Source organism: Semicossyphus pulcher, unplaced genomic scaffold (assembly GCF_022749685.1).
Source record: "Semicossyphus pulcher isolate SPU_LCO1_2020_fin unplaced genomic scaffold, fSemPul1.0.p SCAF_17, whole genome shotgun sequence".
NCBI lineage: Eukaryota > Metazoa > Chordata > Actinopteri > Labriformes > Labridae > Semicossyphus > Semicossyphus pulcher.
This window is the reverse complement of record NW_027211681.1, coordinates 29,460,001-29,474,252: the sequence shown is the minus strand read 5'-3', so window position 1 is coordinate 29,474,252 and position 14,252 is coordinate 29,460,001. Positions and strand designations below refer to the sequence as shown.

The 14,252-nt window shown below is 46.8% G+C and overlaps 1 protein-coding gene across 1 annotated transcript in view; it reads left to right on the top strand.

The window, feature by feature from the left end:
* The window catches only part of LOC138595084 (mitogen-activated protein kinase kinase kinase kinase 3-like), a 50,299-nt gene that overhangs the window by 15,577 nt on the left and 20,470 nt on the right, over window positions 1–14,252 (top strand). The window contains exons 3-12 of the mRNA XM_069666400.1: window positions 411–501; window positions 1,255–1,319; window positions 4,213–4,268; window positions 4,867–4,914; window positions 5,017–5,059; window positions 10,375–10,447; window positions 10,661–10,792; window positions 11,418–11,480; window positions 13,700–13,781; window positions 13,953–14,072. Of these exons, the coding sequence (XP_069522501.1) occupies window positions 411–501; window positions 1,255–1,319; window positions 4,213–4,268; window positions 4,867–4,914; window positions 5,017–5,059; window positions 10,375–10,447; window positions 10,661–10,792; window positions 11,418–11,480; window positions 13,700–13,781; window positions 13,953–14,072 (773 nt within the window). The remainder of the gene's footprint in view (window positions 1–410; window positions 502–1,254; window positions 1,320–4,212; window positions 4,269–4,866; window positions 4,915–5,016; window positions 5,060–10,374; window positions 10,448–10,660; window positions 10,793–11,417; window positions 11,481–13,699; window positions 13,782–13,952; window positions 14,073–14,252) is intronic.

The window sequence follows — 14,252 nt, the reverse complement described above, 5'->3', positions numbered from 1 at the left end:
GGTTCTTGTGACTGTTTAGCATCACAGAGATCACGTTTATAAATCTGTAAGTTATAATACCGATGAAGTGAGCTCAGTCCAAACGTGAAGCCCACTGTGAATCATTCTCTGTGTGTGTGTGTGTGTGTGTGCACGAGTGTCTGTGTGTGTCTGTGTGCATGTCTCTGTGTGTGTGTGTGTGTGTGTGTGTGTGTGTGTGTGTGTGTGTGTGTGTGTGTGTATGTGTCTGTGTGCATGTCTCTGTGTGTGTGTGTGTGTGTGTGTGTGTGTGTGTGTGTGTGTGTGTGTGTGTGTGTGTCTGTGTGTGTGTGCGTGTGTGTGTGTGTGTGTGTATGTGTGTGTGTGTGTGTGTATGTGACTGTGTGCATGTCTGTGTGTGTGTGTGTGTGTGTGTGTGTGTGTGTGTGCAGGTGAGGACTTTGCGGTGGTGCAGCAGGAGATCCTGATGATGAAGGATTGTAAACACTCCAACATCGTGGCGTACTATGGCAGCTACCTCCGGTGAGTGTTACCATCTCTGTTGTTGTCTGTAACCAAGTCTCGCTCACGGAGAAGTCTCACGTGAGACCGTAGTTGTTGCAGGAAGAAGGAGAGAGGAGTGAGAGATGACGAAGACGAAGAGGGAGAAGTGTCTCCTCCTTTCTCTCTCCAGAGAGCATAAGGTAAAGTAGCATGGCTGCCACAGTGTTGTCAGACACTTATAACGATCTGAGCCTGTCAGGAGCAAAAACAAGCGCTTGTAGTGGCTGTATATTAGCTTATGGGCGGTGCGCCGTTGAGTTACATTGTATCTCATGTGGCGGCTGCCGGCCGGTGCTCCCTCCCTGAACACTGGATCCATTTCAATAATTGTTGTCTCCACTCGTCACTTACACACAAACACATGGGGTCTGAAAAATCCCCAAGTTATCCTTTAAGGCTTCTTCACACTGTGTGAGCTTTACAGATGTGTAGTAACTGTGATATAATAGTCGGGACAGCAATTAGCTAAAAACATGCTTTAAACTAAATGTAAAAAATGATTTACGAGCTGACTCCTCAGAGACATTTTCAGGTCTCGACCTGTCAATCACAGGTAGCCCCGCCCTAAACCCTCCCCTCTTTCTGGTCTGTGTGACTCTAAATGGGAGCACACTTCTTTTACAACCAATGGAATCGCCCCCTGATGGATAAACAGACAAAACAACCAATCAGAAGGTCCTGTACAGTGATGTGTGTGTGTGTGTGTGTGTGTGTGTGTGTGTGTGTGTGCAGCAGGGATAAGTTGTGGATCTGTATGGAGTTCTGTGGAGGAGGATCACTGCAGGACATCTACCACAGTGAGACACACACACACACACACACACACACACACACACACACACACTCGGATGGTGAACTGTAAAGTCTTTATTGTAGAAGACAAATGTTCATGGGTTAGGCTTAGTCATTATCATTAGTCAGAATCATTATTAATAATGATTAACTATTAATCATCAGTCATTGATAATCAATAATTAATCATTAATCATGATGAATCATTAATCACATGTACTCTGGTAGACATACAGACACTGAGGTAACACAGTATCTGTTCTTCGTTACTTCCCTCCTCACAGTTTATCTGCAGGTAGAAGAGATGAAATGTCGCTCTACCTGTCCGTTTTAATGCCACCTCTGTGAACTCTGTTTTATGATGATGATGATGTCACAGATGTGTACGGTGAGGGGTTACTGTGTCTGAGATTATAAACAGGTGAACATACAATTTCAAACGTGGACTCTGAGTGTCTATTCAGACACTTAGATTACTGTAACAGAGAGCTGAAGCTCACACACATACATACACACACACACACACACACACACACACACACACAGTCACTTTCTGTCTGTAAACTTTCTGCATCTTTGAACAAACATCTGAGCTCTGATCAGTAATGAGAGCGTTCACTCTGAGGCGGCCATCTTTGAATCTTTAACTCTCTGTCCGCCCTCAGTGGTCCTTGTTGCCATGACAACGCCCACTCTGCCTTCATCTGCCAGCTCGTTAAGACCGGGTCTTGTTAAGATCTGGCCTTAGTAAGATCTGACCTCGTTAATGCGGCCTGGTGGGAGCTGGGGGTGTCGTCAGTTAGAGTTAACGAGCGGTAAAACGCCGACTGCTCGGTATCATTAAACCTCAGTGAGGGTGACGGGGGCACCACACCCACCCCCCGCTGATCTGATCAAAAGCTCCGCCCACCTGCTGGTCTGATAAAAAAGCTGCACCCCCCGCAGAGTGAGAGGAGCCAGACTCCCTGCAGACAGATAACGATTAAAACTGCTGCAAAATGTCTGAAACAACAGTTTGACTCCGAACGTGTCACGAGAAAATGATACTGTAGCCCCGCCCCCTCCCTGCAGGTCACCTGACCATCAGTGGTCATCTGTGATCTCGTTAAGTTACAGTGAGGAAACACCAGAGGCAGGATTGGAAATAGATGAAAAATAATAAATAAATAATAATAATAAATAAATAAATAAAAGGTAAAATACAATAAATAGACAGATAAATAAATAAATAAATCAAGCTCAATTAAAGGCCAGACTAAAAAAGTAGGTCTTGAGTTTGCTTTTAAAAATATCAACATTCTCTGCTGCCCTCAGGTCCTTAGGGAGGCTGTTCCAGGCGTGGACCATAGTAATAAAAGGATGCCTCATCGTGGGTTTTTGTTCTGACTTTAGGAATAATTAAAAGGCCACTACCAGAAGACCTGAGGGTTCTAGAGGGTTCATAGGTTAAAAGCAAATCTGATAAATAGACAGGGCTAAGACCAGTAAGAGCTTTATAAACCAATAAAAGGACCTTAAAATTCCGAAGCAATAGAGGACAGTAGTTAGAGTGACACAGGCTGCTTCCCAAGTCTCTTATTTGATAGCTCCTCGCTCCTCGCTCGAACCGGAAGTAGTTCCGGAGCCGCCATATTGAGGAACATCTCAAAGCTCTTCTCGCTCGAGCGAGGATCGAGGAGGGAGGAGGGAGTTCTGAGGAGCGATAAGCGAGGATACACGAGAGCAGCCTCCACGGAAGTCTTTTACTGTCCGACACGCCCCCTTATTACAGATCAGTTAGTGATTGGACGCTGCAGCAGATTGGACTGATGTGAAACTTCACAACATCACCGGAGTTTCATATCGCAGAGAGGAAGAAGCGGACCTTAAAACAGACTTTACAGGGCGCCTTGAAACCGACTATAAACAAAGTCGGTATAATGAGTTGGTATCTGACAAGCTGAGATCGTTTAGAACGAAATATTGATCATGACTTGTCGTAAAATATATAAAATGCAGTGAATAACTGCAGATTTGATTTGTTTTCTGAGTCAACATCTGAGTAAAAATCATCTAAAAATCAAAAGCAGCAAAAACAGATTCATTTCTATTAAATGTAATCTAAAGAAATACCTCTCGTCATGATCAGTTAGTCCCCTGCTAACTTTTATTACAGATGAATGAATGAATTCAGAGGGAGCAGGAGAGTCTCTCTGTCAGCAGGTAACACTACGTGTGAGCGTGATCATCAGTGAGGTCGGGTTTGATCAGCGTGACGTGATTTCTATTTATCCTGAAACTTTGAGCCTAATCAATAATGTTCATAGTTCATGAACAGACAGTATTTGGGCTGATTAAATAATTAACTCAGATCAGATGATCAGTGATCACAAATGTAAATAATGAACAAATAATATAAAGACACAGTGCTGTAAGAAATGTCCGTCTGGCTCTGCAGCAGGAACACAGACTGCAGCCTGTTCTTCATGTGCAGGTGTTTGTTACACAGGTAACAGGTTACAGAGAGGAAACACTGTTACTGCGTGTTTCATTAGAATGAATACAGAGCACATGTGTGCAGACACAAACAGCTGTTAAAGCAGACTGACAGCTGACCCAGCGGTGATCAGCTGACGCGATCATCACAAACGGACGTCGCAGCACGTGACGCTTCATCGGAAAGGACGTCTCATGTCTCTTAAAAAACATTCCCTCGTTTCCTCTCTCCTCTTTTGGTTTCCTCTCTCCTCTCTTGGTTTCCTCTCTCCTCTTTTGGTTTCCTCTCTCCTCTCTTGGTTTCCTCTCTCCTCTTTTGGTTTCCAGCCACGGACTTTGAATCTGTTTGCTGAAAGTTATCCCAGCATGCATTGGGTGGAGGCGGAGTCTGAAATAAAGCTGACTCTGCTGTTTGTCTTTCAGTAACTGGTCCACTGACTGAGTCCCAGATCGCCTATGTTCTACGGGAAACCCTGCAGGTAATGTCCAATCACATTCTTACACTCTACAGGTAACGTCCAATCACATTCTTAGACTCTACAGGTAACGTCCAATCACATTCTTACACTCTACAGGTAACGTCCAATCACATTGTTACATTCTACAGGTAACGTCCAATCACATTCTTAGACTCTACAGGTAACGTCCAATCACATTCTTACACTCTACAGGTAACGTCCAATCACATTCTTACACTCTACGGGTAACGTCCAATCACATTCTTACACTCTACAGGTAACGTCCAATCACATTCTTACACTCTACAGGTAACGTCCAATCACATTCTTACACTCTACAGGTAACGTCCAATCACATTCTTACACTCTACAGGTAACGTCCAATCACATTCTTACACTCTACAGGTAACGTCCAATCACGTTGTTACACTCTACGGGTAACGTCCAATCACGTTGTTACACTCTACAGGTAACGTCAAATCACATTCTTAGACTCTACAGGTAACGTCCAATCACATTCTTAGACTCTACAGGTAACGTCCAATCACATTCTTAGACTCTACAGGTAACGTCCAATCAGATTTGTTGATCAGATTCTGTCTGTGTCCTATTCTACCAGGGACTGTTCTACCTGCACAGCAGAGGAAAGATGCACAGAGACGTTAAGGTGAGCTCTGATGTCATAAGTGTTTTTTTTGTTTTGTTAACATGTTGTTAGTAAGGGGGCGGGGCTTCAGTAGCTATCTAACAGTGTGTGTGGTGCCTGCAGGGAGCGAACATCCTGCTGACTGACAGTGGATACGTAAAACTGGGTAAGTCTCATTTAACTGTCAGGTTAGTGTTGTCATCAAAAGACTCGGCCCACTAAGAGCACAGGGGCAGAGCCTATGAATGAATGAAGGTCACAGGAGCAGCTCTAGAGGTTAGGTAAGGGTTAAAATGTTGTCTGGAATGAGGGCTTTTATTTTGAAGGGGGAGTAGAAATATTTGAATGATGATTCCTCTGATCAGAATGTTTTTAATTCTTTATCACACTTTTGTTTTAAAGCTGATTCAACAGTAAATCATATTCGACCTGCCATCGTTGGTTCATGCAGTCTTAATGAACTTTTGCTATTAGTTATATTTAGAACATTCTGTAATTTATCACAAGTGAATGATTTTATGTGATCGTCATAATCTGTGGAGGACATTCAGTGAACTACTAAACTGTCGGGGTGATTTTCACTCTGATTTCCTCACATGTGACATCAGCTGCAGGGACACTGAGTGATCCATATTTCAGTGTAACGGTCTGTAGCTCTGTAGGCAGGTTAAAATACAGGTTTATAGACCTGTATGTATTCTTTTGAAGGGAACCATCAGTCCGTTTACATTTACACCAGAAAATTAAGTTACGAATGTAACTACGGTTCTATTAATCCTGAATGACCGTCAGAAGGCGGTGCTTAAAGCACTGAATATTCCCTTTGCGCATACGCAATTCGAGTATGTATACCAACCCTGGATGACCCGAGAGAGGTAATATCTTCCGGTGTCATTAGAGGCTCTGTTCCTACAGAATCTTCTTGCGGGAAGGACCGGCAAGAGGACCACGACAAGTGGATGGGGAGTGGCAACATTCACCCTATAGAACCTGGAAAATGTGCTAGGCGAAGCCCATGAGGCAGCAGCACATAAAGCCTCCAGGGATACTCCTCTCAGGGCAGCCCATGATATGGAAATACTCCTGGGAGAGTGGCACCTCACACCAGATGGCAGGGAGCAGTTACTTGTCCCATATGCATGGTGAATGACATGGTGAATGACATCCACAATCCAGTGGGAGAGGCGCCGAATGTCTGAGGTAGCTGCAACATATGGTCTCAGAGCCAGAACAGTTCTGGTTTGCCAGGTTGTGACTCCCTAGGGTAGAGGGAGACCGGCCTTCATCCAGGAGAGACAGCAGGAACTCCAGGATAGTAGGTACAGTGCAACGCATTGGATCCTTCTATCTGCATCTTGCACACCAACCTGAAAACAGTTTCCACTTGTTGTCGTACTGCTGCCGGGTGGACAGCGCTCTGGCGTACAGGATGGTCTGTCTGACAGGGTCCACACAGCTGTTTAGCACAACAGTTGAGACTGTAGGTATTTCCTGTCGGGGAGGCGCCATGGCGTCCCGTGACAGAGTTTGTGCAGCAGAAGAAAAAACCCCAGCAGGGGGCGACCAGCAACATCCTGTGACCCTCCTGAAGAACTCTCTGAAGTGCTAGCCAAATCAGAGGAAATGCGTACAGAAGACCCTCTGTCCAAGGATTAGCCAGCGCATTCTGGCCCAGAGGGCCAGTCGTCTCTGCCAGGGAGAACCAAAGGGGGCAGTGGGTCGATTCCTCTGACTCAAAGACATCCACTTCTGCTCTGCCGAAGAGGCCTCAGATTGTGTGCTCTACCTCTGGGTGGAGGCGCCACTCCCTCGGTGGGGGCTTCTGACAGGAATAGAAGTCTGCAAGCTGGTTCTGTTCTCCTGTTAGATACATCGCCCGCAGGCTGGTCAGGCCGCTGGGCCGCCCATGTCACAAGGTCCTGAGACACCTCCAGCAGCTGTGCAGACTTGGTGCCACCCTGGTGGTTGACATGGAAAACAGTCGAGTTGTTGTCTGACCTTCCTCTCAGGTACAGCAGGAAGTGCTTGAGAGCTAGAATGACCGCTCACAGCTCTAGCACATTGATGTGTTCGGTGCTGTCTTGCACAGACATGTTCTGCCACACTGCACTCCATCCCGAGGGGCAGGTATCTGTGGTGACAATATCTCGTCAGGATTGGGACAGAGCCCATAGGGACACCCCTGGACATGTAAGCCCTTTCCCTCCACTGACCCAGGGAGAGGAGGCACTGCTGTAACACCCTGAGCTTCCGGTGTTGGTGCTGTTTGGCATCCAGGTGGAAGCTGTTCAACCACCTCTGCAGGGGGCGCAGCGACAGCAAGCCCAATGGAACGAGAGCTGAGACTGATGTTAGTTTGCCCAAGACACGCTGGAAAGTGACATAGGGCAATAACCTGCCCCTTCGGAAGAGGGGAAGGAGGTGTAGAATGTCGTTCACACAGTGAGGGGAAGGACAGGCCTTCATGGTCGTTGTGTCCAAGGCCACACTAATGAAGGTTGTGTTCTGAGAGGGTTCAGGCAGCTCTTCTCCAGTTTGACCTTGAGGACCAACCGGGCCACATGGGAAAGACAAGCCATGTCCTGGGCCACCTGAGCATTGGATGGTGCACAGATCAGCCAGTCGTCCGGGTACGGCAGAGCCTTCACACGAGACTGCAAAGGCGTAAGGGCTACTGTCATACACCTGGTGAAGACTCTTGGAGAGAGGGAGAGCCCAAATAGAAGCACTCTGAACTGCCAGTGGCGACCTCGGTAGGCAAAAACAGAAATTGCCTGTGTTGCCGTGCAATGGGGACATGAAAGTAGGCATCCTTCAAGTCTATGGGCACAAACCATTCTCCCTGGGCGACCATTCGTAAGATGTCTGCCGTGGTTAGCATATGAAATGGCAACACTTTCAGGTACCTGTTGAGTCTCCTTAAGTCCAAGATTCTTCTTCTTCTTCGTGACGAGGAAATATGTGGAATAAAGCCTCTGGGGGGTGACAGAGGGTCCACAGCCTCAATTGTGCCCTTGGCCAGGAGGGCAGATAACTCCAGTGCTAGGGCTTTTGCCGGCTTGCCTATGATGGTCAGTTTGACCCAGCTGGAGATGGGAGGCTGGCGTCAGAACTGGAGCTTGTACCCGTGGGTTAAGGTGGCAACCACCAAGTGTCCGAAGCGTAAGCAGTCCAATAACCACTGCTGGTGGGAAAAGTACCCGACGGCCCCCCCAAGGCCTCAATCCCTGGCCCCCCGGCCCCTAGGGGCCATGGAGGGGCGACGGACAGGGTCTGGGGCTCGAAGCAGGCAGCGCAACAAAAGTCCCTGGCGGGCCTCTGCGCAGAGTGCTGAGGACCATGACCGCCAGTGGAGTGAGCCTGTGGTGGTGGGCAGGCTCGGGGAGCAGTCGAGGGGCCCCCAGGTCTGCTGGGGGGAGGCATGCTTCTACTAAGACCCAAAAGATGCTGCATGGTCTCCTGAGCCCAAACGGTTCGCTAGAGTGCAGCTGAACCGACCAGCTCCCCCGGCTCCACCGGGACACTATGGAGGGTCCTCCTACAAGTCTGGGGGGACTGTGCAAGCCTTACCTGGCAGTGAGTCTGAACCAAGAGGGACATTATCCGCCCAAGTTCCCTAGTAATGAGGGCAAAAGCTTGCAATGATGAGGCTAATCGCTAAGGCTGATGGAGGAAGCGTCAACACTGCCTTCCTGCAGGGAAGCAGAGAGGGCGAACATGAGGAGAGCCAGGGAGCTGCCAATACGGCCAGCACGTACGCCAGCATTATTAGCCCTCGTGGGAACGTCGTCCGTGAACTGACATTGGGGTCGAGGGCATCTGACATCCAGTCACAGCGCCTCATCAGGAGACACAATGAGGGATGCGATGGCAGGCTCAACAGCAGGCATGCGATCCAGGCCAACTCTTGCCACATTGTGCATGGCTGCCAGGGCTTGAGCCCCGGTTTTGCCTTCTTCCTAGAGGGGGCAGCTGCAGTAGCAGGCTCGACCCGATGTTTCAAATGCCTAGTTTGGGCTGGAGGCAGCTGGCCTGAGGAGGGAAGGTCACCCTCACCCACTGAGGGTACCTGTGCCAATCTAGCAGCCCTCAGCGCCTGAGGCATGTAGCTGCAGTTCATACAAGGGTTGTCAGACAGCCCCTCCCTCAGGTGATCAGGACCGAGGCACACCGGGCAGAGGTAAAGGGCATCTTCGGCCTGAAGAGGAGCCCCACAGGCAACACAGTAATGTGAACCGTCCATCGTGTCAAACGCTACATTACTGTAAACGGCGTAAGCTGAGGGAAGGGGGCACAAACACTGCCTGCACAGCAGAGATGTGAGTGGCCAGACATCAATACAGCACCAGCTAGCACAGGTTTGATTTGCAAAAAATACCGTAAGCTGAGGAAAAGAGGCTTGGATGCCGCCTACCCAGCAAAGGTTAGCGCAAGTTAGCTTGTGGCGTGAACTACCACACCATATGCTGAAGTCAGGGAGCATGAATGCTGCCCTACCAGCAGCAGCCTACTTTCAGAAGCACTAATACTACCCCTAGTGCTACTAGTGTAGTGCAAGCACTACAGCCAAGTAAACACAACACCGTAGGCTGGGAGAGGGGGCGCAAACGCTGCCTTCACCAGCCCAGGTGGACTCCTTTCACAGAGACGAAAATAAAAAGGGCAGTTAGCTCGGGTGCCGACGCCACCGCAAACCAGACCAATAACACCATACAAGAATAATCAAATTATAACCAAAATACCGGGAGCGGGGAGCACAGACCCTGCCTTCACCATCAAAGGTTGTAAACAACTGTAACAAGTTAGCTTCGGCGAACACAGCAACTAACTAAATGAAAGTCAAACCAAAGTAACAAAAGCCAGTGGGAGGGAGCGTGGACGCTGCCTACGCCGTCAAAATCACTATACCAAGTTAGGAAGTTCACTAACTGATTTGAGATGTCAGATTAATTTAGGTACATACCTTACACCCAGAGAGGAGAGTGAAGCACAACCATACCTTCGAAAAACGAAAAGGACGCCACAGCGTCACTTGAAAAGCTCACACAAACCAAGGAGGGACAGCCGTTGCAGCCCTTGGAGGACAATTCCTCTCTGCTTCGACCGACACGGTCACAAGGCGCCTGGCGACGGTTCCTTAGAAGACTCTTTCAAAATGATTTAGTAATGCGTTAGCTACGGCTAATGCTATGTGATGCAACAAATTGCACGTGAGAAGAAAAACGGAACAGAACCTTTGATGACACCAGAAGATATTACCTCTCTCGGGTCATCCAGGGGTCACAGGGGACGTTGTTGGTATACATACTCGAACTGCGCATACACAAAAGGAATATTCAGTGCTTTAAGCACCGCCTTCTACAACAGCTGATTCATAGAAGACAAAACAACACACACGCTCATACAGGTGAGGAATGATTTGACCTTTGACCCCTGGCCCTGTGTGTGTGTGTGTGTGTGTGTGTGTATGTGTGTTGGCAGCGGACTTTGGTGTGTCAGCTCAGATCTCCATGACCATCGCTAAGAGAAAGTCCTTCATCGGGACTCCGTACTGGTACGACCTTGTTCCTCATCTCCATGGCGACCCTGATGTCTGCAGCATAAATCAGCATCCGTCTTGTCTTTAGCCTCCTGGTTTGAGTGAAGCGTGTTTCTTTTCTTGTCTGTTGTTTTCATTCCCACCCCTTCCTGCTGCTTTTATTCGGTGATTGGTTGTTTGTGTATCGAGCTCTGTGATTGTCCAGCTCTCAGATGTGTGTTGTTACAGGATGGCTCCGGAGGTGGCAGCGGTGGAGAGGAAGGGCGGATACAACCAGCTGTGTGACATCTGGGCTGTCGGCATAACCGCCATTGAGCTGGCAGAGCTGCAGCCGCCCATGTTTGACCTCCATCCTATGAGGTGGTGTGTGTGTGTGTGTGTGTGTGCGTGTGTGTGTGTGTGTTCATGTTTGTCACATTACATCAGACCAACTTTCAGGTCTTTCTCTGTCACCTCCATCCAGGTGTAGCTTTAATAATTGGGGGGATCTCTCCCCTGAGTGTTTCCTCTCAGGCTGCATACCATGAGAGAGGAAGCCTGCAAACAAAACCTAGGGCTGAATAAACACACCACCCTGTGTGGTGTCTTTGTATTGGGACAAATTCCGAGAGCCAATCCCAGTATATTTGGCATTAATAACTTAGAGATAAAACATGTAGCATAAAGAGGATGAGGGAGATGGGGGTGGGGGTAGTTGGGGGAGGAGGTGGAGGTTGTTGGGGGACGGGGACGGGGGGGGGGGGGCAGCATTAGAAGCATCAGAACATCTTACATTAAAGAAACAGACTTACAGCTACACGAGTACAGAATTATAATTTGTGTGTATACATAATGTGCTGCTGCAGGAGAAAGGGCTTCTGGGTAACAGCTGACTGGAGGCAGGAGGAGGAATTGACTAACGAGGTCTAAGATGGAGTCAGATCAGAAGATTTAATGAGCTCAGACTCCCTGTCAGCATGAGGACTGATATTTATCTCTCTCTCAGAGCTCTGCTGCTGATGACCAAGAGCAACTTCCAGCCCCCCAAACTGAAAGACAAGGAGAAGTGGTGAGTATCTATCTATCTATCTATCTATCTATCTGAGCCTGGAAACTGTGATGTAATATTTATGCATCCAATCAAGCAGCTGCTGAATTATTAACAGCAGCCAACCAGGTGCTGTTAATGCTAATAAAGAGAATATTCTGTTGGAATGTCAGCTGGAGCTAAAGATAGCAGAGCAGTGACGTGAGCAGCAGACTGATGGTGAGTTTGGACTGATTTTACATCCCTGAAGAATCAGGTTCAAAACCTCTGAACCAAGATTAAAAATCACTGCAAATCACTGCTGTAACAGAAAAACACAGTAAATCTTCTCTGGAACAGTTAATCACCACTGTAACATTAAATCATAACTGAATCAGTAAATCACCACTGGAACATGAACTCACCAAGGGAACAGTAAATCACCAGTGGAACATGAACTCACCAAGGGAACAGTAAATCACCAGTGGAACATGAACTCACCAAGGGAACAGTAAATCACCACGGGAACAGTAAATCACCCCTGGAACATGAACTCACCACAGGAACAGTAAATCACCACTGGAACAATTAATCACCACTTGAACAGTAAATCACCACTGGAACATGAACTCACCACGGGAACAGTAACTCACCACGGGAACAGTAACTCACCACTTGAACAGTAAATCACCACTGGAACAATTAATCACCACTTGAACAGTAACTCACCACTGGAACAATTAATCACCACGGGAACAGTAAATCACCACTGGATCAATTAATCACCACTTGAACAGTAAATCACCACGGGAACAGTAAATCACCACTTGAACAGTAAATCACCACTGGAACAATTAATCACCACTTGAACAGTAAATCACCACTGGAACAATTAATCACCACTTGAACAGTAACTCACCACGGGAACAGTAAATCACCACTTGAACAGTAAATCACCACTGGAACAATTAATCACCACTTGAACAGTAAATCACCACTGGAACAATTAATCACCACTTGAACAGTAAATCACCACTGGAACAATTAATCACCACTTGAACAATAACTCACCACAGGAACAGTAAATCACCACTGGAACAATTAATCACCACTTGAACAGTAACTCACCACTGGAACAATTAATCACCACGGGAACAGTAACTCACCAGTGGAACATGAACTCACCAAGGGAACAGTAAATCACCAGTGGAACATGAACTCACCAAGGGAACAGTAAATCACCACTGGAACATGAACTCACCACAGGATCAGTAAATCACCACTGGAACAATTAATCACCACGGGAACAGTAAATCACCACTGGAACAATTAATCACCACTTGAACAGTAAATCACCACTTGAACAGTAAATCACCACTTGAACAGTAAATCACCATGGGAACAGTAAATCACCACTGGAACATGAACTCACCACGGGAACAGTAAATCACCACGGGAACAATTAATCACCACGGGAACAGTAAATCACCACTTGAACAGTAAATCACCATGGGTACAGTCAATCACCACTTGAACAGTAAATCACCACTGGATCAATTAATCACCACTTGAGCAGTAAATCACCACTGGATCAATTAATCACCACTTGAACAGTAAATCACCACTGGATCAATTAATCACCACTTGAACAGTAAATCACCACTGGATCAATTAATCACCACTTGAACAGTAACTCACCACTGGATCAATTAATCACCACTTGAACAGTAACTCACCACTGGAACAATTAATCACCACGGGAACAGTAAATCACCACGGGAACAGTAAATCACCACTTGAACAGTAAATCACCATGGGAACAGTAAATCACCACTGGAACAATTAATCACCACGGGAACAGTAAATCACCACTGGATCAATTAATCACCACTTGAACAGTAAATCACCAGTGGAACATGAAATCACCACTGGAACCCTCCCGTGAAGTTTTAAGTTTTTGTCTTTTTAAATACTTTTTAAATTATGTAAAATATACTTTATATTTACATCTCTTGGCCTGTACACAGTAGCTTAATGTTTGTTACTTTTGACAAGCTTGTTGTACTCTCCTTTGCCTATGTCTAATTCTCACTATTATAAGAGCAATGTTAAAATATTACAACTTCATTTAGACACTTTGTCCAAAGCGACGTACATCTGAGTTGGTACAACAATGTAAAACTGGTGTCAAATTCCTTGTTTGTGTAGACATACCTGGTTATTAAAGCTGATTCTGATTGGGTGTTTCTGTGTCTCTGCAGGACCGGAAACTTCCATCAGTTTGTAAGAATCGCTTTGACCAAGAACCCCAAGAAACGACCTGCTGCTGACAAACTGCTGCAGGTAACAACACAGTCCTATCATGATGATAAAGGCATTTTTACATCCAGTTGAGTCTTCTGGAAATTCCAGCCGTGTTTCAGACGTTTTTTAGAACCATCCTGTTCTGACAGCAGAGTTCTGTGTTTTCAGGCTGCAGGTAAAAGGGTTTTGACATAGTTTTTTGTCCCCCAGCACCCATTTGTCTCTCAACCTCTCAGTCGGACTCTGGCCATTGAACTTCTGGAAAAAGTCAGTAACCCCGACCAGACATCCTACCTGGACCACCTGGATGATGACGAGATTGATGCAGAGGTAATGGGAAGGGGCTAAAGTACTGTTACAGTTAATGCTCTGTGTTTGAGTGAAAAGCGTTACATGACACACAAATCTGTGTGTCCTGTGTAATTCCAAAAGACTCTTATTCTTGAAGGTGTCAGTCTGACTAATATAATGCACAAAACAAACGTACCTACAGGAACATGTGTTATTCCT